Source organism: Microtus oregoni, unplaced genomic scaffold (genome assembly GCF_018167655.1).
Source record: "Microtus oregoni isolate MIOR12 unplaced genomic scaffold, Mior012 000010F_ref0000083, whole genome shotgun sequence".
NCBI lineage: Eukaryota > Metazoa > Chordata > Mammalia > Rodentia > Cricetidae > Microtus > Microtus oregoni.
This window is the reverse complement of record NW_024543069.1, coordinates 15,895,555-15,921,901: the sequence shown is the minus strand read 5'-3', so window position 1 is coordinate 15,921,901 and position 26,347 is coordinate 15,895,555. Positions and strand designations below refer to the sequence as shown.

General features: G+C 43.1%; 1 protein-coding gene across 12 annotated transcripts in view; it reads right to left on the bottom strand.

Moving 5' to 3' along the window:
* The window catches only part of Plch1 (phospholipase C eta 1), a 192,137-nt gene that overhangs the window by 135,705 nt on the left and 30,085 nt on the right, over positions 1-26,347 (bottom strand). Inside the window, exon 1 of one of the 12 annotated variants that reach the window (XM_041659103.1) lies at positions 12,830-13,320. The exons of the other annotated variants lie outside the window; for them this stretch is intronic. Within the exon in view, the coding sequence (XP_041515037.1) occupies positions 12,830-12,872 (43 nt within the window). The 5' untranslated portion in view covers positions 12,873-13,320. Of the gene's footprint in view, positions 1-12,829; positions 13,321-26,347 lie in introns of those variants that run through there. 12 annotated transcript variants of the gene reach the window in all.

The window sequence follows — 26,347 nt, the reverse complement described above, 5'->3', positions numbered from 1 at the left end:
ACACCACATGTACACATACAACTACACCACATGTACACACACATACAATTATACCCCCCCACACACAACTACATCACATGTACACATACAACTACACCACATGTACACACACATACAATTATACCCACACACACACAACTACATCACATGTACACATACAACTACACCAGATGTACACACACATACAATTATACCCACACACACAACTACATCACATGTACACATACAACTACACCACATGTACACACACATACAATTATACCCACACACACACAACTACATCACATGTACACATACAACTACACCACATGTACACACACATACAATTATACCCACACACACAACTACATCACATGTACACATACAACTACACCACATATACACATACAATTATACACACACACACAACTACACCCACATGCACACAAACAACTACACCCACATGCACACAAACATACAACTATACCCACATGCGCACAGGCCACAAATAAAATCTCCTAGCAAAACCCTATCTCTGAGCAGTTAAGAAGGTCTCCACACCCCCTTGGTATCTTCTCCCACTAACCTGTACATGTCTTGACCAAGCAGAGACTATGGCTTATTCATCACTGGTGCCCAATATAACCTATGATATCTAGCAGCTCCTAGTAAGCCAGGAAACGTTAGCTCAGTGAACATCCTTCCCACTACACTGTCTTCCTAGCTCTGCGTGCCAAATCTTACATTTGTACTGTTAGTGGATACTAACAGTTTGTCCATCATTGGGGAAGAATTATCAAACTTGTAGCATTGTTGCTTTTACTCTTAGATGTTCAAACTAGCCGCGTAAGCGCCCACATTATCAAGAGGGTGCACTTGTTATACGAAAGCAGTCCTCAGCCAGCTGGTCTTCACTCTGCACTCTTCTCCTGCCATAGCCGTTACTTAACAGCTGCCAACCGTAATGAGTTAGACAGTGACGTGCCGTTCGGTCTGAGAACTGATCCAACTGTAAAAATGAGGCAGAGCAAGTGCTCGGGCTCACAGAGACTCTGGCAAAGGCAACGCGGTAGAAGGGATTCAGCTACAAGTGTTAAACTCGGGTGCCGGGTTATCTCGGCTACTTGACTGTTCAGAGAGCAGCGAGTGTTCAGTGCTCACTCACACCAGAGAGAAACGTCTTTTTATTAAAATTACCTCCCAGCTGCATAATAGCTGAGCTCCAGAAAGATATTTTAGCCCTTCACTGAAGATTTCCCAAGCTGTATCTCAGATACTTGTGCTAATGACCAAGTGAATAAAACCTTGCACACTTGTGTCTAGTACAAAAGTCAACAAATGTTCTAGGCAGGTCAGCCTATACAGTCCTTATGGCAATCACTCAGTTGTGAACGCAGAGTAAAAACAGCCTTAGCAGATATGTTCACCATTAAACATGGCTACGTTCCAACAAATCTTTTTACAAAATTGCCAGCTAGCCAGATTTGATACACAGGACACTGTTAGCCAATGTCTGGTCAAGGTTACCAATCAAATAATTCTACAAATTATAAAGCACAGGCTGACCAGATAGCTCGGTGGTTGACAGCCCTTGATGCTCTTGAAGAGGACCTGGGTTCCATTCCCAGCACACAGGCAGCAAAATAAAACCATCCGTAAGCCTGGTTTCAGGTGACCCATTACCTTCTTCTGACCCTCAGAGGTATCAGGTGACACCTGAGGTTCACACAGGAGGCACACATGCATACGTGCAAGCACACTCTGATGCACAGGTAAATCTTTAAAACAAAACAAAACATAAAACCGTGAGAAGTTGTCACAAAGCTCCCTGTGCTCATGTAACATTTTACAGTTTGTGGAATTTGTTTATGCATGCTGGCTCACTCTGTATACTGTTACATATTCAAGCTGTTATATACACTGTCTCACGTGTATCCTCTGAAGCCAAGAGATATGAGATGAATGAATAAAGTGGTTTATCTAAGAACGGACCGAGGATCTGGGCTTCTACCTTCAAGACAGAGAGTACTACATGTTTATTTTATTTATTTATTTATTTATTTTTGATTTTTTGAGACAGAGTTTCTCCGTAGCTTTTGGTTCGTGTCCTGGAACTAGCTCTTGTAGACCAGGCTGGCCTCGAACTCACAGAGATCCGCCTGCCTCTGCCTCCCGAGTGCTGGGATTAAAGGCGTGAGCCACCACCGCCCGGCCTACTACATGTTTATAAATTTTGCTTTCTCCTTCCACAGGATTCAGGGCCAGACTCCATTTCCCGGGTGCCTTCTGAAGTTCGGTGTGGCCATGTGATTTAGTAATTTTTCTGCTGCTGAAACAAAATGGCATGAACAAGGCAAGTTATAAAATAAAGCACTTGTGGGCTTATGGTTTCAAAGTGTTTGAGTCCATCATGGTGGGACATAGGCATGGCCACAGGAACAGCATGAGAGATCACATTTTGATCCACAAGCAGGAGGCAGAGCGAGGCACAGTGGGAATAGCCCATCTCCCGGGACATGCTGCTTCCAACAGGGCCGCGCCTGCTCATCGTTCCCAAACAGTTTAAACAGTATTCGAACATAGGAGCTTATAGGGATGAATGCCATTTAAACCATCACAGCATGTGACGAGGTGCTGGACAGTAGAGTTGGGGCTCGCTCATTAAAATTTCTTCATTAAAATCTGCTTTTTTGGGGGGGATCTCTCATTGTCTATCTCATTGCAGTTGGCTGAAAAGGAGATACTGCTAGGCTCTACTTTTATGTAAGTCATATGTTGACCCCAGCAGAGTCATAAGAGAGTAGGAATCTGGGCCCCTGATTTACCATTTTGGAAAAACTACCCAACTCATAACACCTGCATCAGAAAGTTAACACGGTAAGCAGTTGGTACCTGGCCACCAAAACACAGACCCTTTAATTAAAGCATCACACAAAAAAGTCCATGGTAAAAGATAACCAGCAATAACTTGAAGTTATATTAGTATTGTAATAAACATTTTTTTTTGAGACAGGATTTCTCTGTAGCCCTTGTTGTCCTAGAACCCACTCTGTAGACCAGGCTGGTCTCAAACTCACAGAGATCCTCCTGCCTCTGCCCCCCGAGTGCTGGGATTAAGGGCATGCACCACCACCGCCCAACTGTAATACCCCTGAGCTTACTTTATCTTTAAGCAGCAAGAAAAATGGGAATTTGGTGTAATATTTTCCACTGAATACAGCTGTATCCCTAGGCACTTTTCTCCCAGCATCTGCATCTCTCCATCCCCCTTGTGGCTGCGCTGCTTACTGTGGGTGGTATCCATGTGCTACCTGTTAAAAATGAGTTGCTCATTGAGGTTATGACCCTTTTCTTGCTTCCTCTAATGTGTCTTCCCAGAAGTCCTTTTACAGGACGAATTGGCAGAATCTAGAACTGCTGGACCAAAGGCTAGCCTATGAAACTACTCTCCGGGAAGCCAATTCTAACCCAGCCTAAAAGCTCACACAAGTGCCCATTTCCCCAGCTCTTTGCCGACATTGTTGCTCTTTATTTTTTTAATTTATTTATTTATTTAAGAATTTCTGCCTTCTCCCCGCCACTGCCTCCCATTTCCCTCCCCCTCCCCCGATCAAGTCCCCCTCCCTCATCTGCTCGAAGAGCAATCAGGGTTCCCTGACCTGTGGGAAGCCCAAGGACCGCTCACCTCTATCCAGGTCTCCTAAGGTGAGCATCCAAACTGCCTAGGCTCCCCCAAAGCCAGTACGTGCAGTAGGATCAAAAATTCACTGCCATTGTTCTTGAGTTCTCAGTATTCCTCATTGTCCACTATGTTCAGCTAGTCCGGTTTTATCCCATGCTTTTTCAGACCCAGGCCAGCTGGCCTTGGTGAGTTCCCGATAGAACATCCCCATTGTCTCAGTGTGTGGGTGTACCCCTCGCGGTCCTGAGTTCCTTGCTCATGCTCCCTCTCCTTCTGCTTTTGATTTGGACCTTGAGATTTCAGTCCGGTGCTCCAATGTGGGTCTCTGTCTCTGAGACATTCAGGAGGATGACTATATGTTTGTCTTTGGATTCACCTTCTTATTTAGCTTCTGTAGGAACATGAATTATAAGCTCAATGTCCTTTATTTATGGCAAACCTCCCGTCGACCCAATAAAGCAAAATAACCTGCTTCTCATTTGTTGAATTTTCTCAATGCTGCGATTGGAACCCGAGGTCTTGCACTTCCTAAGCAATGTCCTACCCTTGCATCATATCTCCAGCCTTCATTTCATCTTTGAAAGCAACATGGTGAAAGCCCACCACCCTGAACATGCCCAAGCCTATATAAAAGCACCGTCAAACCGTATTCTAGTCTGCTTCCCTTGCACTTTTTTAACAAACACTCACCCTGTTGAATCTACACCAGATCTTGAAAATTTTATCGTTAATAAGATGAGCTGCATTTAATTTAGACAATTAGGCTAAGTGATAAGAAACAGAATAACTTGTGGATTTCAAGGACTTCACATGAAAGCGGTTGGTACAAATGGCCCAATGCTGACTCTCCTCATGGGGTGCTGAGCACTGCACAATGAGCAGGATTGTCAAAACTGAGGGAACAATCTGTTTCTTCATATGCATATACTAAGTAATAGCCTATGTGCTAATTAAATTTTTAATTTACTGCTTTAATTTACCGCTTCCTTGGAGGTTTTTCTTGTCTCTCTCACATGCTTGACTTATTTCTGGTTTGGACTACACCATAGGTAGATAAACAAGCAGGTACAAGAGGAGACTTGACGAAGACACACAAGTAGAAACCTGAGGCTGGTTGTCAAAACTAGGAGAAGAGATGAAAGACAGACAAGGCCCGTAAACTCGGAGGACAAAGGCTGAGAGTGACAGCTTATGTTGCCAGTGAAAGGAAGTGGCATTGTCTAAAGGGCGAGGTACTGAGCACTAGACAAAGGAAGAGTGCTCACTCAGCCGGGTTTCAACCCCAGTGCCCCCCTCTCGCCCCACACACGCTTAAACAAAAAACGTCATGCCACCTAGTAAACAGAAAGAGAATGTGAGTCAGGATGTAACACTATAGCAACAGTTATCAACTCAGATTTCATCGGATTGTTGCTATGGTGATTTGAGGGGGAATGAACACACATACACACCACTAACTCACAAGTTTGAATGGGTGGTCCCCAATTAACAGAACTGTTTTTGTAGGACTAGGAGGTGTGGCCTCATTGGAATAAGTGTTGGCTTGCTACAAGAGGTGTATCCCTGGGAGTGGGCTTTGAGGGTCTCTCTCTCTCTCCCTGGATCAGGATGTAAAACACTCAGCTACTGTTCCAGCACCCTGCCTGCCTGCTTCCTACCACGATGGTCTTGAACTTACACTTTGAAACAGTAAGCAAGCCCTAATTAAACAATTTCTTTGATAAGAGTTACCTTGGCCATGGTGTCTCTTCATAGCAATAGAACAGTAACTAGACCATTGTTCTCATGCAGTTCAGGGCTACTACCTAGCCTGCCACTATCTGCCTCACTTTGCTCTGGTTAGTGGTTAGACACAGCTTAAGAACAACCCACTTCTCCTCACAAAGAGTCGACAGCAGGCTCCAAGGTCTTAACAGCTAACTCGGCTCAAAGCCAGCGCGGCCCCAATTACTGATTACCTTCATGGGTCTGCGTTTAGTTCTATAAACCAAATGTCACTACATTTTACTTTTATGACCAAATAATATAGACCGAGAAATCTAGTGAAAAGGCAACAGCAAAAAATAGAAGAGCCCACGTAAGAGAGATCATGAGACAAGAACACGGATGCCCAGAGAGCAAAGAGAGAGGCATGCAAGCACGGGAAAATGGAGAAGCTTCAGTCTCTACCCGTCACATTCTTCCTTTATCCCCTGGTACATAGGTTGCTCTTATATCCACTGCTTCTTTGAGAAGAAACACATTTAAAGATTTAAGCAGATAGAGAATACAAAAGGGGTTGGGAATGGCTGAAAATGAGGGTACGCTCAGATAAGGGGAGGTCTGGCCAGATTTTCATTATTTTGAAAATTAAGCGGTAAATAACTAAGAGCCAAGACTCCTCTCCAGAAGACCCATTGCACCCCGTATACTGCGCCTTACTCTGCTTTCTGTTACTGCCTTCCCTCACTTTCCTGGTTAATGGGGTACAATTTCAAATATTTGAAATGAAATAATGAATTGAAAAGACGCATGGAGATGGATGAGCTTAGAGAAAAAGGTTCGAAAAGAAACCAAGGGAATAAATGGCAGAGTGGTCCCGTCACACCTGCCCTTCCGGTGTCACTTCCCTTCTCCACGGATCTCTGAACCTACATTTAGTGAGGATGAGACAGGCCCACTTACATGGCCTCTCCATTTTGTCTTTGTCCACACTCCCTGGATAGACAGACGATACATCAATCTTAGAGAAAAACAAGAAGCAACAGGTCACTGGGTTAGGCAAAAGCCTTATGTCACACACCTCAATTACCGTGACGTCGCCTTTAAACAGATCAATGGAAGCAATCATTTACCATTCTTCAAAGTGACATCTGAAGTAACTCTAGCTCACTCATGGTAGCTCCTGCTCTGTGGACTGTAATTAGAGAAGTAATGCATCATTGGTCAAAGCCTCAGTGACTAGGGTGCATGACTCTGATAGGCCCAGACCAGTTTCTCCAGTCCACTACAGGATCCTTCCTCAGTTTTTGCCTTTGCTTTTCTCTGTGCTTTTAGATTTTTGTTTCCTAAAGAACTCCTTTGATATCACCTACTTATTCCAAAGTTTACCATCTTCCCTCTTGTCTCTCTCAAAGTCAGTCAAAGTCCCCAGAGGCATACCAAAAACCCACATCCTGCTCATTTTTACCCCATTGCTTCCCCGCACAGAACTCTATGCAACCCGCTATGTGCCTTCCTGCCCCCCATTCAGGGACGCCCATTAACAAGCATGTTAATTCAAAAGAATGTCAAGCAAATCTTTGGTGGTGGGGAAGAAGGCATCCACAGAAAAAACTGAGATGTCTTTAACAAGATCCTGGTGAGCTCTTTTTCATGGCGCCTCCTTGGTCGTCATCCATGTAAGATGAAGCTGAATATCTTCGTCCCAGTCGGATGAATGCAAGCGTCACACTTTCCAGAGAAGCACATGGCTGCAGACATATCTGAGGCTCTTGGTGAAGAGTGGAAGGTGTGTGGTCTGATAAGTGGTGGGAAGGACAAAGAAGGTTTTCCCATGAAGCAAGGTGTCTTGACCCACAGCAGAGTATGCTCGCTTTGGATTAAGGGGAATTCTTGTTACAGACCAGGAACTGGAGAGAGGAAATGCAAGTCTGCTCAAAGATGCATTGGGGATGCCAATCCGAGTGTTCTCAGTGTGGTGATTTTTTTGTCTGTTTGTTTCCCAGATAATGTCACGCTAGAACTCAGAGACCTGCTGCCTCTGCCTCACAAGTATTGGGAGTAAAGGCGTATGGCACTATGCCCAGCTCAAATGGACAGATGTCTCTGTGCTTTGGTGGTTAGGGCCCAAAAGAGCTAGCAGGATTCTAAAGCTCGTCAGTCTCTCTAAAGATAATGATGTCTGCCAATATGCTGTCAGAAAGCTCTTAAACAAAGAAGGTAAGAAGCCCAAGACCAAACCATCGTGATTCAACATCTTGTTATTCCACATGTCCTGCAACACAAATGTCAACATATTGCTCTGAAGAAACAATGCGCTAAGAAAAATAATGAGAAGGCTGAAGGATGTTCTAGACTTTGACCAAGAGAAGGAAGGCAGTCAAAGAAAAACAACAAAAACAGATTGCCAAGAGATGTAGGCTGTCCTCACTGAGCGCTTCTAAGTCTGAGTCCAGTCAAAAGTAAGTCTTTAAGAAGAACAAATAAATGACCAGACCTTGAACCACCAAAACCAAAAAGAACAGAGAAGTTTTATACAGAGGGCACAGTCCATGGCTCCCAACTGTCTACACCTCCAACAAAGCAGCAACATCCCGAAGACAGGAACAGGGACTGGAAAGCCAGGCTACAAAGCCAGGCAACAGGATTAAAGTGCCAGCTCCACCAATTATGGTATGACCTAGGGAAAGTTCAGGTTCTCTCTCTGTGTGCCCGCATATCAGGTATGTCATCTCAGAAACAAAAATAATAACTACACCTACTTCACAGAGGTATCAAGAAGAGTGCTACTTATCAAATTTGTATAATGAACTTGATTTATCATTTGCTGTAGAAATCTCCATCCTTTTCCTTGCATACCATCCTCTAAGGGATACCATCCCTTAAGTAATTTAGCTAGCTACTTTGCTCTGTGGGCATCTATATAGTCATAAGATGTATGCAAATGACACACACACAATGATGTAAATGCTGTCTCTTGAAATCAAATTTTCAAAATCAACCTGTGATCAAAACACAGGAAGATAATTGTGAGCACAGAAGGATGGAAAACACACTGAGAGATTATGGGAGGACTTTAAAGAGGCAAAGAGAAAGGTATGGCCAATAGATGTCTTAGACAAAGGGTTCTAGTTGCCAGTGCAGGAGACAGGGATGCAGAGGATCCGCTCAGCAGGCTGCAGGGCCTGGCTCAATCCCAGCACAGCAATGAGAGTACAGTGAAGTGGTAAAGGGACAGAAAGGTGGGCAGTGAAGTGGCAGAAGGGGCGTGGCTGTCAGTGAAGTGACTTGATGGGCTTGTCTAATTAAAAAAGATCTCTCCTCAGCTCAAAATTTTAAATTGCCAAAAAAAAAAACAAAAACAAAAAACAACTAAGTTCCTTACCCCAGGTTACCAGGGCTTTAGTCTAACACCTGGCCTTCCCTCTCCTTAAACTCTAGAGGGGGGCAGCTGGTTGCCAATCCACTCCACCTACAACGGGGTCATGTGCTGGAAAGTTTACAACAGCTTGACACAAGCTGAAATCATCCGAGAGGAAGGAGCCCCAATTTAAAAAAAAAAAAAAAGCGTCAATAAGGTCCAGCTATAGGCAAGCCTGTAGGGTGTTTTCTTAATTAGCGATTGTGGGGGAGGGAGGAGGGCCCAACCCACTGTGAGTGATGCCATCCCTGAGCTAGAGGTCTTGGCTGAGCAAGCTAGAGAGAGCAAGCCAGTAAGCAGCACCCCGCCATGGCCTCTGCATCAGCCCCTACCTCCTGGTTCCAGACCTGTGTGAGTTCCTGCCTGACTTCCTTCAGTGATGGACTAAAATGTGGCAGAGTAAGCCAAATAAACCCTTTCTTTCAGAACTTGCTTTTTTTTTTGGAAATTATTATTTTTTTATTTTTTAAATTTATTTATATATTTTGGTCCTGTGGTTTCATCACAGTGATGGCTGCCCTAATTAAGGCAGGCTCCAAATTGCTTTCAGGATTCCTTCTAAAACTAGACTCTGCCTGGGCATCTTTATTCTGATACCTGGCCTTCTCTACTCCTCAGACTTCAACCCTTGCTTTTTAAAGCTCAAAACCAAACCCCTTGGGCTAGAGAGATGGCTCAGAGCTTAAGAGCACTGGCAGCTCTTCCAGAGGTCCTGAGTTCAATTCCCAGCAACCACGTAGTGGCTCACAACCATCTGTCATGAGATCTGGTGCCCTCTTCTGGCATGAAAGTGTACGTGCAGGAGGAACATTGTATGCACAATAAAAAAGAAAAAAATCTGGCGTTGACTTTTCCACACTCAAGAACCTCTGCAAAGGTCTCCCTCTATCACAGGGCTAAGAGCATGCCTGTGTAGTAGATCAGGGGTCACTGTAAGGGCAAATAATTTGATTAATCTCCATGTCCCTAACCAGTACCTTGTCAAGTACTCAGCATGTCCCTATGGATAGCACAAATTCACTATTATCAGTTAATAATTTTATAAGACAACAAATAATATTTAAGGGGGGAAAGGGGGGCTGGTGAGACAGCTCAAAAAATAGAGGTGCTTACCTGATGGCTGACAACCTCAGTTCAGCCCCTGCATCCCACGAATTGACAGGAGAAGGCCCAACTCCTGAAAGTTGTCCTCTAGAGTCACATGTGTGCCATGGCATGCCCACACGTCTGCACTCGCAAACACAGACACAGGCACACTACTAAAAGTAAAGAGTGTCAAGAATTCACTACAGTGCTCCTCTTCCCTCTCCCTAAACGGCAGTTTTGGGCTGAGAACTTAAACGGTGTTAATATAAGTGACATCTCAAATACCAAAATAACTCACCTCTCCTAAAAAAAACAACAATTGGTACAAGTGGAAAGGGCAGGAATAGGAGGGCTCATATAATATATGTATTACAATTATAATACATGATAGGAACTGGAGAGCTCAGGTCCAGCTGCAGATCTGCTCTGTGTGTGCAAAAAAATAAAAAATAAAAAATATTGACTCCAGAAACCTAAGACTTGCTCCAACACTGACATCTGCCCTTTTGTAAGGCATGCTATCCAGAGTGCACTGTTGGCAAGCAAGCTACTGAGCCACAGGGGGATCTAGCAGACGGTACCCAAGTTCTAGGTCAAAGTGCTTTTGGCATCCTCATGATGAATACAGTTTCCTTTCCATTAAAGTAGATGAGATGGATATGATTCTTATCTATTTATTTCACACACACACACACACTTCTCAGGTGTGTGTGTGCGCGCACACACCCAATAGTATATGAGTAGAAATCAGAAGACAACTTCCAGGAATTGTTTCTTTCCTTCCACCACGTGAGTTTTGGAGGTCAAACTCAGGTTGTCAAGCTTGGCAGTCGGCACCTTTGCCAACTGAACCATCTCATCTGCCCATTATCCCAATTTCTAATGATATTGTATTCTGTGTCTACAGTTCTTTTCCAAGTACTTTTAGAGATATTGCACCGTAACCCTCCTTATCACCCCACAAAGGTAAGGGGGTTTTCTGTTGTCTTGTTGCTAAAAGAAGAAGTGTAAGGTCATAGACCTCTTGAGGTTATAAAAGCAAGCTGTACCTGCCTCAAGCTGTTCTCTGTCTGATTCTATATTACAATGAGGCCCTACCTTCTCTCTATACTATCTGAAAAAACATTGAGATGATTCTCCAGCTTGGAGATTTCGCACATTAACCCAAAATCTGAGGCTAATATAGCAATAATTTTCTAAGCATGCAATAAATAAAGAATATATTTACATAAAATATACAAATGTAAAACAAATTTGCTTACAAATACAAATGAACAAATCCACATTTTACATTTAATAGGACAGCATCAAGTGCCACCAAAAACTCAGGGTCTTTTTGATCTTTCTGCCTGTGAATGAAAACTTTGGAACCCAGTGAACTGAGTCTCGTCACTGATGTCGTTATTCAATAATGCAACTAGACTTCATGAGATTCAGACTCTATCAGCGTTACACACTCTGCATACCCCTAAGAGATCCTTGTTAAAACTGGTCTGGAATTTGTAAGAAACAGTTCTTCAAAAATGGCCTTGCTAACAACAGAGAAAAATTTAAAAACAGGATGAATTCAGCGAAGGGTTTTTTCCCCAATGTAAATAAATTATTAAAATAAATCAAAGAAAACCTGTTATATAACACACCGAAAAGCTTAATTAAAAAAAATTACTAAGACTATCTATATGTGAGAACACCTAGCCTGAGTGACATTTTATTTTATCTTTTAAAGTTTATATAACTGGCAAAGATAATTCAGATTTCTGTAATGTTTAGGAAAGAGAGTTTATTTGGACTTGAGTCTTAGAGACCCCATATGTGGTGGGAGAGAAGTTTCTCTTATTACTTCCACGGCAGTAGAAAGTACGTAATTCTGGCAGGGTGTTACACAAAACCAGTCAGTCCTGCCCTCGTCACATAAGAGATTCCCTGAATACACGCACAGACAACTTTACATGGGAATCCCTGTGATGGCCTGTATACCAAGGGAACTAAATCCTTCTCTCTACCTGGGAGAGGCTGCTTTCCAGACTCGGGAAATTCAGGGATACTAAGGAAATCACCTGTGGTACCATGTCTGTGTTTGAATGAACAGCAAGCACCGGGGCTGTACTGTAAGCACAGCATGCTGAAGTGGCTTCCGCAGGCCAGCGACAACCTGCAGACAGGTTCTCAAAGGGAGCAACGCACCTCAATAACCTCAGTGACACACGCATTGCAACTTGAAGACGGGTTTAGGAGACACGGCTCGACATGTCATGTGTGCTGTCTGAGCAGGCAGCAGCTTCTTCTTCCAACACAAGAACAGTCCCCACACATTTCACATGCCCCACTCCAAATTCATCCTTTAGGATGCTTTCCTAGAGCTCGTGGAGCCGACAGGTTCTCCAGGCACAATACGTAGGTCCTGCCTCCATTTTATCTATGTTGAGCACGCGTGCCATTTCATCTTCTACAGCTAATTCTTTCCCCTAGCCTGACTGCCTTCAATGGACACATATTAGAAACCACCCCTCTGGATTATTGTAGAAAGTTAAAATAGGACTCTGTTCATCGTAATTCAGAGTGAATATGATTTGACAACACTGAAATTAAAACCTACAGTTTGCATCAAACAGATGAAATTTTTAACATGCCTGTGTCCTTGATTTATAGTCCTTGACTATAACCCAAGACCCCACATTATTTTCCCACAGACCACTTTATTATAATGATGTACTATATTACAGTGATGCATAACTTGTCACCAACCACAACTGCCATTGTACAAATACACATTTACAAGAAACAAACACCTTGACCCAATCAAAAATACCTTTTCAATTAAGATTAAAGTATAGTATCTCAAATATGTCAATCAACAATCACATAAATCTTTAACTTAATGTGAAACAAAATAAGAAAAGCTTGCCACCTTTTACTATTAAGCAATCAACTTACCTTAAAACTAGCAGCATAGGTCTTACCTTTTTCCGGACTTAAGTTTTTATACACTTCAAGGTCTGCCATCAAATTTAATATTGCTACACATTATTGGCCAAAGCGATAAAAATTTTCTCTAAAGGCAGAGCCTTTTTCTGCCACACATCTCCATGAGGGGCGGGGGGGAAGGCAGAGAGAACCTTAACAGCCCCAAGAACTTGGCTCATGCTGCCCCTGATGGCATGATGGCATCTTCACAGTCCAGGCGTTAAAATGGAGAGAAAATAAATCCATGAGATGATTGCAGAAGTTTGTCCTAAAGTGAACAGCGCAGCCAGAGAAGCACAGTGGAAGGAAGCATCTGCTGTGGCTGCCGCGACTGTGGGAATGCAGGCGCTGTGGTTAGTTAGGCTATGAGACCTGCATGCTTAGCGAGCGCAGGGCTTAACGCCCCTGAAGGCAGTTATGCACATTTAATGCCTGGGAACTGGAGGTCTTTAGCCATCAAAGAAACCCTCCTCACCTACGGGGCTCACTGAGAGATACTGATTACCATAGGAGTGACGCAGGCTGAATGCAGAAGACGAACATGCACACACAGAGACACACAGAGGCGCACACACGGACTACGTGCACGCTCTTAGAAGCAAACATCACTCCATCAGAGGCAAATGCTCCCATTAAGAAATAATCCGCATGCCATCTTCTGTACCGTAGGCTACTTTTGTTCCGGTTTGGACAAGAGCACATTTGTTCAAATGGTTGAGGCTTTTTTTTTTTTCTTGTTCCACACAACCGTAGCAATGGTCACAGAAATGAATGGAATGTTTTCAAATTAGAAGGAAAGAGGATAGTCTCACAATGTTTATTCGGTGGGAGCTATATCCCTGTCTTGGGGGAAAGAAATCACACCCCTATAAATGAGTTAAATAGCATGGGTCTGAAGAAATCAGTTTTTTTTGTTTGTTTGTTTTTTTTTGTGTGTGTGAACAAGCTATTATTGCAGCACAGTTTTCCCTAAAGTATATATCTGGAACTTCATCAACTTCTTTGAAGGGATACATTGCTAGACGGATTCCGAGGCTGATAGAGCGGAAGCAATTTACTATTGTCTTGCTTTCAAATATTTGAATTGAGTCTTGATGCTCTTAGTATTAACCCGGTTACTCTCAGAATTCTTTCTAGTGGCTAACCCCGACTGTCATGTTTTTTTCTCCCTAACCTGGACTCACCTTACCCACCTACAGCCCCTGAGACCCTGAACATCTCCAGTATGCAGAGGACAAAGCCAGTTTCTGCTAGACGACCATCAGGGCCATCCAGCCCAGACAGCTGCACCCCATCACCACCACCCCTTTCTCTAAGCTGCTACACTCGTGCTATCCATTCACCTGTTTTCCAACATATAGGTCGCTTCCCCAAGTCTGTGAATCTCACTATCTGCTCTTCAATGCTCTTAAGAATCTCATTGGAATGTTAAAGGTATCTGGGGGCTCATATTTAGAATATACTTCTTGCGAGACTCAATCTAACATACCTCCATACACGTTATTATACAAGCAGTGAAGATCTTAGAGATCCTCTGTCCGTGTACAAACCCTCCCTGCCACGAACGAGCTGTGTGACCCAAAAAATTACTTAACCTCTTTGCTCCCTTGGTTCCTTAATTTGCACATCTGGTGTGCTAATACACCTTACATCAATATGTTCCAGTGAGAAATTACCCATAAAGAGCTTAGAGTAGCAATATTAGCATCGCTATTATTCCACTTGAAAGCCCATCCTGAAAAGCACTAGACTCCAGGGTTTAAACTAATCACAAGTTTGAACACGGGAGGCATCGCAAAGCTTAAGACGGCTCAGACGTAACCACGCTACTTAATTAATTAAAATGTGGAGTACTCTCAGGTTCATCTCACACAAAAGACAAATGAAGACCTGGAGGGACGTGTGTTTCCGTCCAACAGCTGCCGAGCAAATGCTGAGAAGAGTGACAAGGAGGGCTTGTCACAGTGTCACCCACCCCTCACCACCGGACAGACCGAAGCGCACGCTCGCTCGAATGACAGAACACGCCCGGCCCATCACTCATCCCTGACAAATGAACCAGGTTATACCTCCCCACAACCTGACGTGCATCCTAGACGGTGATGGCTACACAGTTTTAAGCATCTAAATCCCTAAACAAGTTAATGGTAGTCCATATTTGATATTTGCTGCATTCCGCAGGGCAGAGATAAGCCACGGTTCAGTCCAACCATCTCTTTGAAGTGATGTCTCATTGATGATTTATTGAGCTCCCCTTCAAGACGCTTGGCTTTAAAATAAAATGTCCCTATTGGCTCTCTGAAATGCTGTTTACTGACTGTTCCACTTTAAAATGATAGGTCAGTGTGAAGATTTGCAGGCTCGTCACTTGCAATGACGAAGGGGTTGATATAATAATTCAAGGTAAATCTCGGCCCGAGCAAACCAGTAAAGCAACTGGGACCCAAGGCAGGATTTTGCTCACAGGTTCTGAAAGATAGCAGAACTCACGTTTAGTGAGCACATGAAATGCACCTGAGCTGCATTTGGTGATGGCTCAAGAGAGGTGAAAATTCTGTTGCCATTCAGACATATCCAACTCATATGCAGACTTTGTGAACCAACAGTCGCAGCTTGGCTATCTTCCATCCAGACTCATAAGTGTAAATTAGCCAGAGTCAGGTAGGCCCATGGGAATCTCTAATGGCTGCTGACAGGGACATATATTAAAATAAATCTTCCCTAAGAAACTTAAGAAGGAGCCAGAATTTCAAGCTTGACCCAACGGCCATTGAGGTGTAGCTTGCCCCTTTTATTCCTTCATCCAGAGCAAGAACTGGACAACCGGGTTAGGAAGAGAGGAAAAACAAAACAAAATATAGCAAAACACACACACAAAACAACTTAGTGCTGGCACTCTCCAGCATTCCAGCTTAAAAGAAAAAAAAAAATCACAGTAACCAACTCTGTCATTTCCAATGGCTAAAACAGACCATTTTCCAATGCTCTAACCTGACATCTCTGAGTCCGTTGAAAAGCAAATGATACCAACCGCCCAAGACATCTTGGCTGACAGCCAAACAGGGACTACACTGTGTATGTTCAAAAGGGGGAAGGGGGTGGCAGTCATCATAATGCAAATGCCTTGTGCTTGGTAACACTGACAATACAAACAAATATTTACTTGGGACATTGAACATGCAGACTGATCCCAAGAGGAACACAAGCATAATATGAGCCAAAAAGGACAGACGAACAGGTAGAAGACACTAGTTAGCATGTCCTTGCTGTGACCAAAATACCTGAAAAGGGGGAACGATTTATTCTGGCTCAGAGTCAGATGTTTCCGCCATGGTCAGCTGACTCCACTGCTCTTCAGCCTGCAGCAAGAGACACACGTAGGAGGCTATGGCAGAGAGGATGCTGCTCTGACCTCATGACAGCCCAGGAGGAAAGAGGAAGGAAGGAAAAATCCAGAACAAGGTGTATGTTTCAGGGGGAGGCGCCAAAACTTACTTCCTCAAATTAGGCCCCACCCCCTAACGCTGACTATAGGAGTGGCCCCCGATCTAATCACTTCTCTTTAACTGCACCAGCTATGGACAAAGCTTGTGATGGGGCCTGGGGACCCCTCATAATAAACCTCAGCAGTCTCCCTCAGTAGCATACAAAGGGCACTGGAAACACCCCAGGAGTTGGATGTGGTGGCACACCCTAATCCTAGAACCCAGGAGGCAGAAGGCAGCCAGATCTCTGTGAATTTGAGGCCAGCCTGGTCTCCACGGCAAATTATAGGACAGCCAGGGAAGAGATCATATTTCAAAAAAAAAAAAAAAAGAAAGAAAGAAAGAAAGAAAGAAAAAAAGAAAGAAAGAAAAAGTAAAGGATAAGAAAGAAACAAACAAACAAAAAAGCAACCAGATGCACTGAATACAACATCAGTATCCACAAACGTTCAGGTCAGGGGCAACACGAACCACACTTCTTTCTGTAAGTCTCACCAAGCCACCCAATGGCACTAGGAAGACCCAAGTTCTAAGGCTGCCTCAGGATAGTGGGGACACCCCAATTCCAGCAAACTCTTGAGAATCTTCTGCCAACCACAGACTCTTCTGAGAACACAAATCTCTGAGAGTGCTCAGAGGGTCAAAGGTTTTCCAAGGACTGGAAGAGTCACTCCTCACAAAACTGAGTCTACCATGGCTGGGGAAGGTAACGTTTGTAACAAAATGACCTTAAAACAAGGGTTTCCTCATGGACATTGCTCCTCTCTATGAGAAAAACAAAGAAAGAAAGCATACTGACTCTTTTGATAATAATTTTCAACATGTCACAGCTCATAGTCCCAGTGCGGCATCTAAATCCCTAACCTAAACGACCCTTCTGAGAAGAAAATGAGACTACCTCACCCTTGCGGAAATAGGGGTGACTGGTCCCCACAGCTTCAGTCAGCATGCGTTTTTACACATGGCGACGGTTTAGCCAGTGTCTCTCCTCCACATCACAATGCTTCACCTGTTTCTCCTTACTTTATTTTCTCCCAACTGTCTAAAGGGCATAAAGTTGTTGGAATTGATGGCAAAACCATAGGATATGGAACTAGAAAGAACTGGGTTCTACCGGGCGTCTCAGCAACAGAAGCCAGATTATTTTATATTGCCATAAGCTTCAGCGTCCACATCCACAACAGCGCCTACAGTAACGGTACAATAATGACGTTCCTAGCCTAGGATGTAGTACAAACTGGATACAGAATCTGCTGTTAAGAGAAAAAAGAAAAGAAAAATGGATCCTCCCCACACCCAGAACACAACTTCGAGATGGCAACGGGGACACTCTAGACCAACCAAAGGACCCTTCTAAGGCCACACCCATATGAAGCCAGTTTCCAATCTTGAGAACTTGGTTGGATTTAGGAAATTTAACACTGACTCCATATTTAGCGTGTTCCTTCCCCTGTATAAACAGGTGAGTCAAAAACTAAAGTCTTGGGCAGACAGGATTTGGGCTCATCAGGAAAAGGCACTTCCCACCCAACAACACAAGCCTGAGAGCCCAAGTTCAATCCTTGGAAATCCTTGAAACCCATACGAAAGTAGGGGAGACGCCACACAATCACCTCTGACCTCCATTCATGAGCTGTGGTGCGCGCACACACACACACACACACACACACACACACACATAAACACATGCATGCATGATCTATGGTATACACACACGAGTGAGCACACACACATGTGCACATAGACACACACACACTTTAAAAAATAAATAATAGCTGGGCAATGGTGATGTATACCTTTAATCCCAGCACTCAGAAGGCAGAGACAGATGGATCTCTGTGAGTTTGAGACTAGCACGGTTTACAGAGCAAGTTCCAGGACAGGCTTCAAAGCAGAGAAACCAAACAAAAGAAATAAATAAACAAATAGTAGTTTGCTCAGCTTGTATACACACCTATAAGCCTAGCATTCCGAAGGCTGAGGCAAGAGGACAGCTTGAGTTAAAAGCTAGCCTGGGCTAGGCAACACCACCCTTGAGTTGCTAGCCTGGGCTAGGCAACACCACCCTTCACAAACAAAAAAATAAAACTTGAGTTAAAAGCTAGCCTGGGCTAGGCAATACCACCCTTCACAAACAAAAAAAATAAAACTGTTCAAAACTGAAAAAATTAAATTGTATAAGTGGTGCTTTTCTTCTCCTCTATGTGTTTTCTTATATAGATAGACCAGTTTAAAAAATAAAAATCTTTGGGGCTGGAGGGAGGGTTCACCAACCAAAAGCATTTGCTGTTCTTGCAGAGAGGAACTCGGGTCCCAGTACCAGCACTGGGCAGCTCACAACCACCTGGGACTCCAACTCCAAGAGAGCTAGCCCTCTCTTTTGGCTTCCACAGATATCTATACATATATGTGTCTAACATACACAGACATACATATACAGAAATTAAAAAATTAAATAAGCCTTTTAAATAAAAAAAATATTTCAAAGAAAAAGAATTTTTTTTAACTTAAGGGAATTAATTACTGTTAACCTAAATTTGAACCCAGGTTCAAGTCCAAGTACCCATAAATCAGTTCATAACTGTCTGCGACTCCAATCCCACCAGGCATCCACACAGACATTCATGCAGACAAAACACCACACATAAAATGAGTAAAACAAAAACAGATTTTAAAAAATAAAGACACCAGGAAATAATTTCTGAAACAATTAACTTATCAATGATAGAAGTAGCTTTGAAGTATAGGTCAATGAAGAATATTAAAGTTAAAACATCAAAAGTATTTTAATTTTCTGCTTCATTTGTTCTCCACATTGATAGTCAAATAGCACAGAATAGTTACAAAGGCTAATTCTGTTAAAGACCTTGGAGAAAAACGAGAAAAGAATTGCATTTTCATGAATACTAATGATTATAAAATAGAAAACCAATAACATTTACCCCCTTCATATTAATATAATTTGGAAATAATTCAACACTATGATACATGCAGAACTTGTTCTCTGGCCAAGAAAAATCTATATGTTACTAATAGCATAGGGACTACAGTTGCTAACACTAAATACCTGCACTGATTTATCTGTTAGAAATGGCAAAGGGAGAAGGAATCAGAAATACAACTCAAGGCCAAACTAGGAGACATATGAGAGCGTTATTTCCCAGATAGATTCACATGGCTCAAGCAAGTATTTTACAAATACTGTAAAAAACATCTCCAACACGGGCCACCAGCTAAAAGATTGACAATAGGTGTTTGTCCCTGAAAAACAACCATATGTCACTGACCAGCATACCTGAGGAGGGCCTGAACACTTATTCTCACAGACACAGGCAGGGCCTGCTTCTGAAAACCATCTTCCACAGAAGATGTAGTTTTACAGACCAGTGACTTTAAAATGTTTATCCCACGAGCTTCCTTTGAATTCATTGAGTCAAAACTCCAAATCATAAATTTCCAGATAATGAAATCATTACTAATCTAAACGCTGCGTGGGTTGTATTACTCCACTTGTAAAGTTCACATCCCCACCCCACACAGAGTTTATTGTCATTTTCTTAGCTACAAAGACACAAAGCAGGGGACCGTTAAGTGCCGCTAGGTAAGGATGGCCCCACAGCCCTGAATTCTACTGCAGTCAGTGAGGAATCGTCCAGATCAATGCTCACACCCACAGACCTAGGCTACTCAAGAGTCCTTGCTCTCCTTGTCATAGGCAGATCATCTAAAACAGCTTGATGCAAAATTCGTTTTATGTCTCTATATTCCAGTTCTACAAAGAAGTCATTTCTGATCATTAGAAAATGCCAACTCTTCCAAGATTTATCCTACTGAAAACACACATAGGCAGTCATACTACTTAGCTCAGATACAAAGGCCGGTTGGGTTGGAACAGCAGCTTGTTGGCCTTTAGAATTAACTCAACCCTGCTAGGTTGAATGATGCTCCACACATAACCTTGCCCCCAACAGCCCCTGGAGTCTATCTCATCAACTGAGAATATCACTGGAGTCTGGTAGCCTGGGTTCAGTAGGTAGATAAAACTCTGGAGCCACCTAGAGCTACAGTGAGCTGAAGTGCAACGTGTAGGCCAGGTCTTCTGCCTGTGCAGATCTCAGTAGTGTGTGGTTTTCCACTTTCCCCCTGGACTTGGTAGATACCCCCAGCTAAAGTACCAGCTGCTTCAGTAGAAACTGGGAGTCTCAGGAGGGTAAGAGAATCTGCCCAGCACAGAAGCTACAAGACTAATGGGAATGGCCAGAAGAGACCTCTGAGACACGAACAAGAGAAACGACAAAAGTAAAGGTAACTGAGGAGGCATCAGCTGAAACACAGGTAGAACAAGAGTCAGCAGGATCAGCTGACACCCTCATCCCCGTGCCCTTCAGCAGACACCAAGTAAAAGAAACATTGGTGGTGGGGGGGGGGACCCTAGAGCAAGATCTAGAAGAAATAGATAAAGCTAAACACAAATAATCTGCCAGATCACCAAGATACAAATAACTTAAGCGGATCCTTAAGAAGCAACAAAATTAAGCAGCAATAAAATGCCCCCCACCCCAAAAGCCCAAAACCAGATAATTCACTGCCAGACAGTCTGTACCTTCAGTAAGGAAGATCACTAAGATCAAATTGTTCCACAAGAAATGGAAGGAACATTATCAAACTCATTTTAGCAAGCCAGTATGACCCTGATGCTAAAAGCAGATAAGGACACAGGGACACACACAGGGGGTGGAGGGGTACAGAGAGAGAAGAAAACTATAGACCTATTTCCTTCATGAACAAAAATTCATGATACAAAAAATTCTAAATAGAATTCTTATTAGTCAAATTCAATAAACTGAGATCATTCATCATGACAAAATTCGCTTCATTCCAAAGACAAAGAGGCTTCAGCATACACAAATCAATAAATGTAATACAGTCATAAACAGCCTTAAGGAACATCTGAACAGACACAGAAAGATCCCTGTTTGGAGAATTCCAACATCCTTTCATGATAAAAAGCCCTGAAGACACTAGCAATAAAAGGAACACATCTCAACATGAGAACTGCTTCCCACAAGAAACCCAATAGTCGGGGCTGGAGAAATGGCTCAGAGGTTAAGAGAGGTGACTGCTCTTGCAGAGGTCCTGAGTTCAATTCCCAGCAACGACATGGAGCTCACAACCATCTATGATGAGATCCGGTGCTCTCTTCTGGTGTGCAGGCAAGCATGCAGGTAGAACACTGTATACCTAATAAAGTCTTTCAAAAAAACAACAGCCAACATTACACTAGATGGGGAAAAAAACTGATCATTTCCAGTTCAGATTCAGATTGAGACAAAAGTGTGATTCTCTTCACTCTTATTCAACATAGTGCTTGAAATCTCAGCAAAGACTAGAGAAAGCCAGGCGGTGGTGTTTCACACCTTTAATCCCAGAACTGCAGATGCAGGAGAATCTCTTTGAGTTTGAGGCCAGCCTGGCCTAGATAGCAAGCTCCAGGGCAGCCAGGACTATACAGAGATACTCTGTCTCAAAAATAAATGAATAAATAAATAACAAATAAATAAACAGTGCTATTGAGATTGATGCATATTGATCACCTTAGGTCTGAGATATTCAACCTAGAAAAACTTAGGGAATCCTGACTATTTCTTCATCCCCCCAGCTATACCCCAGATTAGTAACAGTAGAACCTCTAGGCGAGGACCAAGGAACCTTTTTCATTTTTATGTTTTGCTTTGTTTCCCCAGGTGATTCCAGACCACAGCCCTGGGGTCCTTTGGCTAAAAGCATTAGTTACAAATCTCGGCTGAAAATAAGCTTCCGCTCAGCCTATCACAACGCCAGGAAACCTGACGTTGCATCACTCCAGACAACATCGATGCTCTAATAGACATCGATGCTTCATTGCCAGTTGGCACCGAAAGTGGGACATGAAACAATACATTCTTTTAATTGGGCATAAGCCACGATCCCTTATAAAACAGGAAAAGTTGTGACAGCATGTCAGTTCCATACCAAATGACACGATATGGGGGAAACATAACTGCCAAAGTTTTCACAAATTCTACACGAATAATTCTACACCCAGGTAGGGGCTGTTTTCTCAGGGCAATCTTGCTACCCCTAAATTGAGACTATGGCATCACGTTGCTTGAGATGCTCAGAGGACAGGCACAGGTGGGAGCATTTCTTTCTTATTTTTATCGAGACAGGGTTTCTCTGCGTAGCATGGTACCTTCTCTGTAGACCAGGCTGCCTTCAAACTCACAGAAATCTACCTGCCTCTGCCCCAAGAGTGTTGTTTTTAAAGGTGTGTACCACCACCACCACCAGGCTCATTTTTCTTTTTGGATTGTGTTGCTGTTGATGATGCTTTGTTGCTTTAATAATTTATTTCATGTGCATTGGTCTGAAGGTGTCAGATCCACTGGGACTGGAGTTACAGACAGCTGTGAGCTGCCACGTGGGTGCTGGGAATTGAACCCAGGTCCTCTGGAAGAGCAGCCAGTGCTCTTAACCACTGAGTCTCTCTCCAGTCCCTCAGTTTTTGTTTGTTTGTTTGTTTGTTTTTGTTTTACAGATAACACAAAAGTGCATCTTCTTCTCTTTTAAGGAAGCCCTGACCTGCCTGATGGCTGCATGTTCCCCTGGGCCTTCTTTGTGCATCTCTCACTGAAACCTGTGCCCTTGTCTTAGTAAGGTCTGTCCCGTGTTGTCTGCAGCAAGAATTACCCCCACAGACAAGCTCTTTACGACTCTCGAGGCAGAGAACTTTAATAGCATACAAAATACCTCTGCCAAGCGTCTTTATTAACAGCGCCACTTTACTGAGAGGAAACTCCAGTTTCAGAATCGAATGAAACACATACCTATAACCAACATGGGAGCTCTAGAGAGTATTAGTAAATGAATTTGAGCTGCCTAAGAAGTTCTACAGGAATCGTTTAGCCGCGGTTCATTTGGAATCACTGAACGTCTGCAATAATAAGGCACACTAGAGTTCTTAGAGGAGACTCTCTCCCTCTTTGTCAGGAAAGAATAGCTTATGGGTCTTTCCTGCGTTTCCTATGGCAAAAGTGTGAGTGAAGGTAAGTGAGGCTATAACCACAGAACCATGTTTTCTATGGCAGAAAGATAAAAACCAAATTCAACATAATGCAGAAATTTGAAAGAGCAGACGGCTCTTATCGCCCCTGTTAAATAAAATGAGGAAACTCTTTCTGTGGTATTTGGTTGGAGCTGGAGTTTGGATCCCCAGCACTCACATAAAAGCTGGATGCATGTGGCAGCCATCCCATAATGCCAGCAGTTGGGAGGCAGAGGGAGAGGATACCCCCAAAGGCATGGGGGCTAGTTAGACAATTCAAATTCATGAGCTCCAGATTCAGCAACAGAGCCGGCATCAGTAAAATGGAGAGCAATCAACATAGGCACCACATGTCAACTGTTAGCACCCCCCCACACACACACATATGGGCATGTCCACACACATGCATGCCACATACACATAATAAACACAAAAGAATAAAGAAATGAGAGAGGAGAGACGGAGAGGGAAAAGAAAGAAAGATTGATGGTTAAATAGAGAAAGGAGGAGCTTTGTGGGCAAGAACAACCAAGGTCAATGAAGGAGAGGTATATGAGAAGAAGGGCAAGATAAAGCCGCCAGGACAGACAAGTACCAGGATGGGGTGGTTCCTCTCCAGGATGATGGATCCCAGAGCTAGGGTACACCGTCTTGCACATCAAGCAGGCACTCGGTGTATCAGTATGCAGGCCCGGAGAAGGGCTCAGCTAGGAATGTAGTCATCGTTAAAGAGATCAGCATACACATGGGAATTACAATTACGAACATGGATTAACTACTTCCCATTATGGGTTTCAATGAAAATCTGAATTCCACTTTGAATTCGACAGCTTACATTTGGTAATCACCATAAACATATTTGCCGAAAGGAAGGAGCCCTGATACAAACACATCCCACGTCTGTCGGGATGACTTCTCATTTACACGTTATAAAGGGGCAAACTGCAGTTTTTCATTTTCGTTTTGACAGATGGGAGATAAGAGGTTTCCATGATTACAAATGCAATCGCTAATAATTATGACTGCGGCCTAAGGAAAAACTCCAGACCATTTGTGTAACTAAATTAATAATTATGGTGCCCTAGCAGAACCCAAAGTCCCCCGGTGGAAAGATGTCTCGTCTTCCTATCAAAGTCTGCATACATTAGGCACAGAGTATGAAGGACAATTGGGAAAATGAGAGAGAAGAGGGAAATTAATTACAATTATGGAAATGCAACTTAAAGAACAAAGACTTAAATGTGTAAACAGGTCTAGAGGGAAATAATTCTCACTTAGTTAACGCTTAAGATTGAAGAAGTCTGCCAGTCTGAAGGAGAAGTTGACTGTATTAAACACACTATTTCTTCCTTCTAATTGAGTAAATAGGAGATTGGGATTCCCAAGCATAGTTGAATAAAATAGTCATGGCTCTTTCCTGTTTGGTTGACCTCCAAACGGGCCACAGGCTTCAAAGAAAGAATTGGAGAACCTAATGGATAAGGCTAGCCAAGGGTGCTTCTTGAAGGTGATAGGCTTGTTTGACATAATTAAGAGTGAACTCAGTTGGGCAGTGGTGGCACACACCTTTAATTCCAGCACTCAGGAGACAGCAGTAGACAGACTTCTTTGGGTTTAAGGCCAGTCTGGTCTACACAGCAAATTCCAGGACAGCGAGGGCTATACAGAGAAACCCTGTCTTAAACAAACAAAAAACAAAACCACCAAAACAACAAACCAACAGAGTTGACCCTGCACCTCCTCTCCCACCTAGGCTGCCCACACATGCAGACCTTCAGTTTGCCATTTTGTTAGTCACTCTTTTCATTCCCTCTATTACTGTGCAGTGTAAATGTCCTTGACAAGGGAAATTCAGCAAAGAAATTATAGTGCTCTGGTTTCCCAGCCAAATCCCTTCACTGAATAAAAGAGGCTGAATCGTCTAGCATGAATTTTTTATAGAGAGATCATTGCCTGGCTCTGACCAATGCAGGTATAAGCCTGGCAAAGAAAAAAAAAAAAAACAGACAGTAAATAATGCCAGGATGCTTAAGGACATGAAGTCACCCTAGTCTAAAACATTAAATACAAAGCCAGTCCAGTCCTTGAGTGGCTGTAGAATCTACAAGTTGCCAAAAGAAAGATATGGGAGAGCCATTTAAAACCCACAGTCCCAGAGACCCTCATCCTGGGGGTCCAGGGTGGCAGGGATGGCAGACTGAAGAGCATGTCTCACCCATGAGATGCTCAAGGGATATGCCACAGAAGAATAACTTTGGGGCATCTTAAGGTGTAGGCTGGGAGTAGCATGGGAGTCGCAGTCACAAGTGAGAAGAGAGGTCTGTAGAGGAAAGTCAACCTCATACCCTGACCATCTTTCACAGCCTTTCAAAATCTAGAGAGATTCAAGTGAGGAAACGTGGGAATAAAAGAATGCATGGAAGGAAAAAAAGATAAACATGTACACATCAGAGAATGCATGGGGCAAGTTGCCTTAGTACCTCAGAGGCAAGGGAAGTCAATTGCTAGAGATAGGATTGGGAAAGGAGAAGAGATAACGTTGAGGGGCGGGAGAGATGGCTCAGTGGCTGCTCTTCCAGAGATCCTGAATTCAATTCCCAGCAACCATGTGGTGGCTCACAACCATTCATAATGAAATCTTTTTTGGCCTGCAGGCATGCATGCAGGCAGAACACTGTATACAAAATAAATAAATAAATTCTTTAAAAAAAATAGATAGATAATAGAGATAGGTAGGTAGGTAGGTAGATAGATTAGATAGATTAGATAGATAGATAGATAGATAGATAGATAGATAGATAGATAGATAGATAGATCATACTCTTTCTCCTCTCCTAACTCTTCCTAGATCCTCTCCACCTCTCTACCCATCTAACTTCATATCCTCCCTAAAAGAAATAACAGAAACTAAAAAGACAGAAAGACACAAAAAAATACCAAAACAA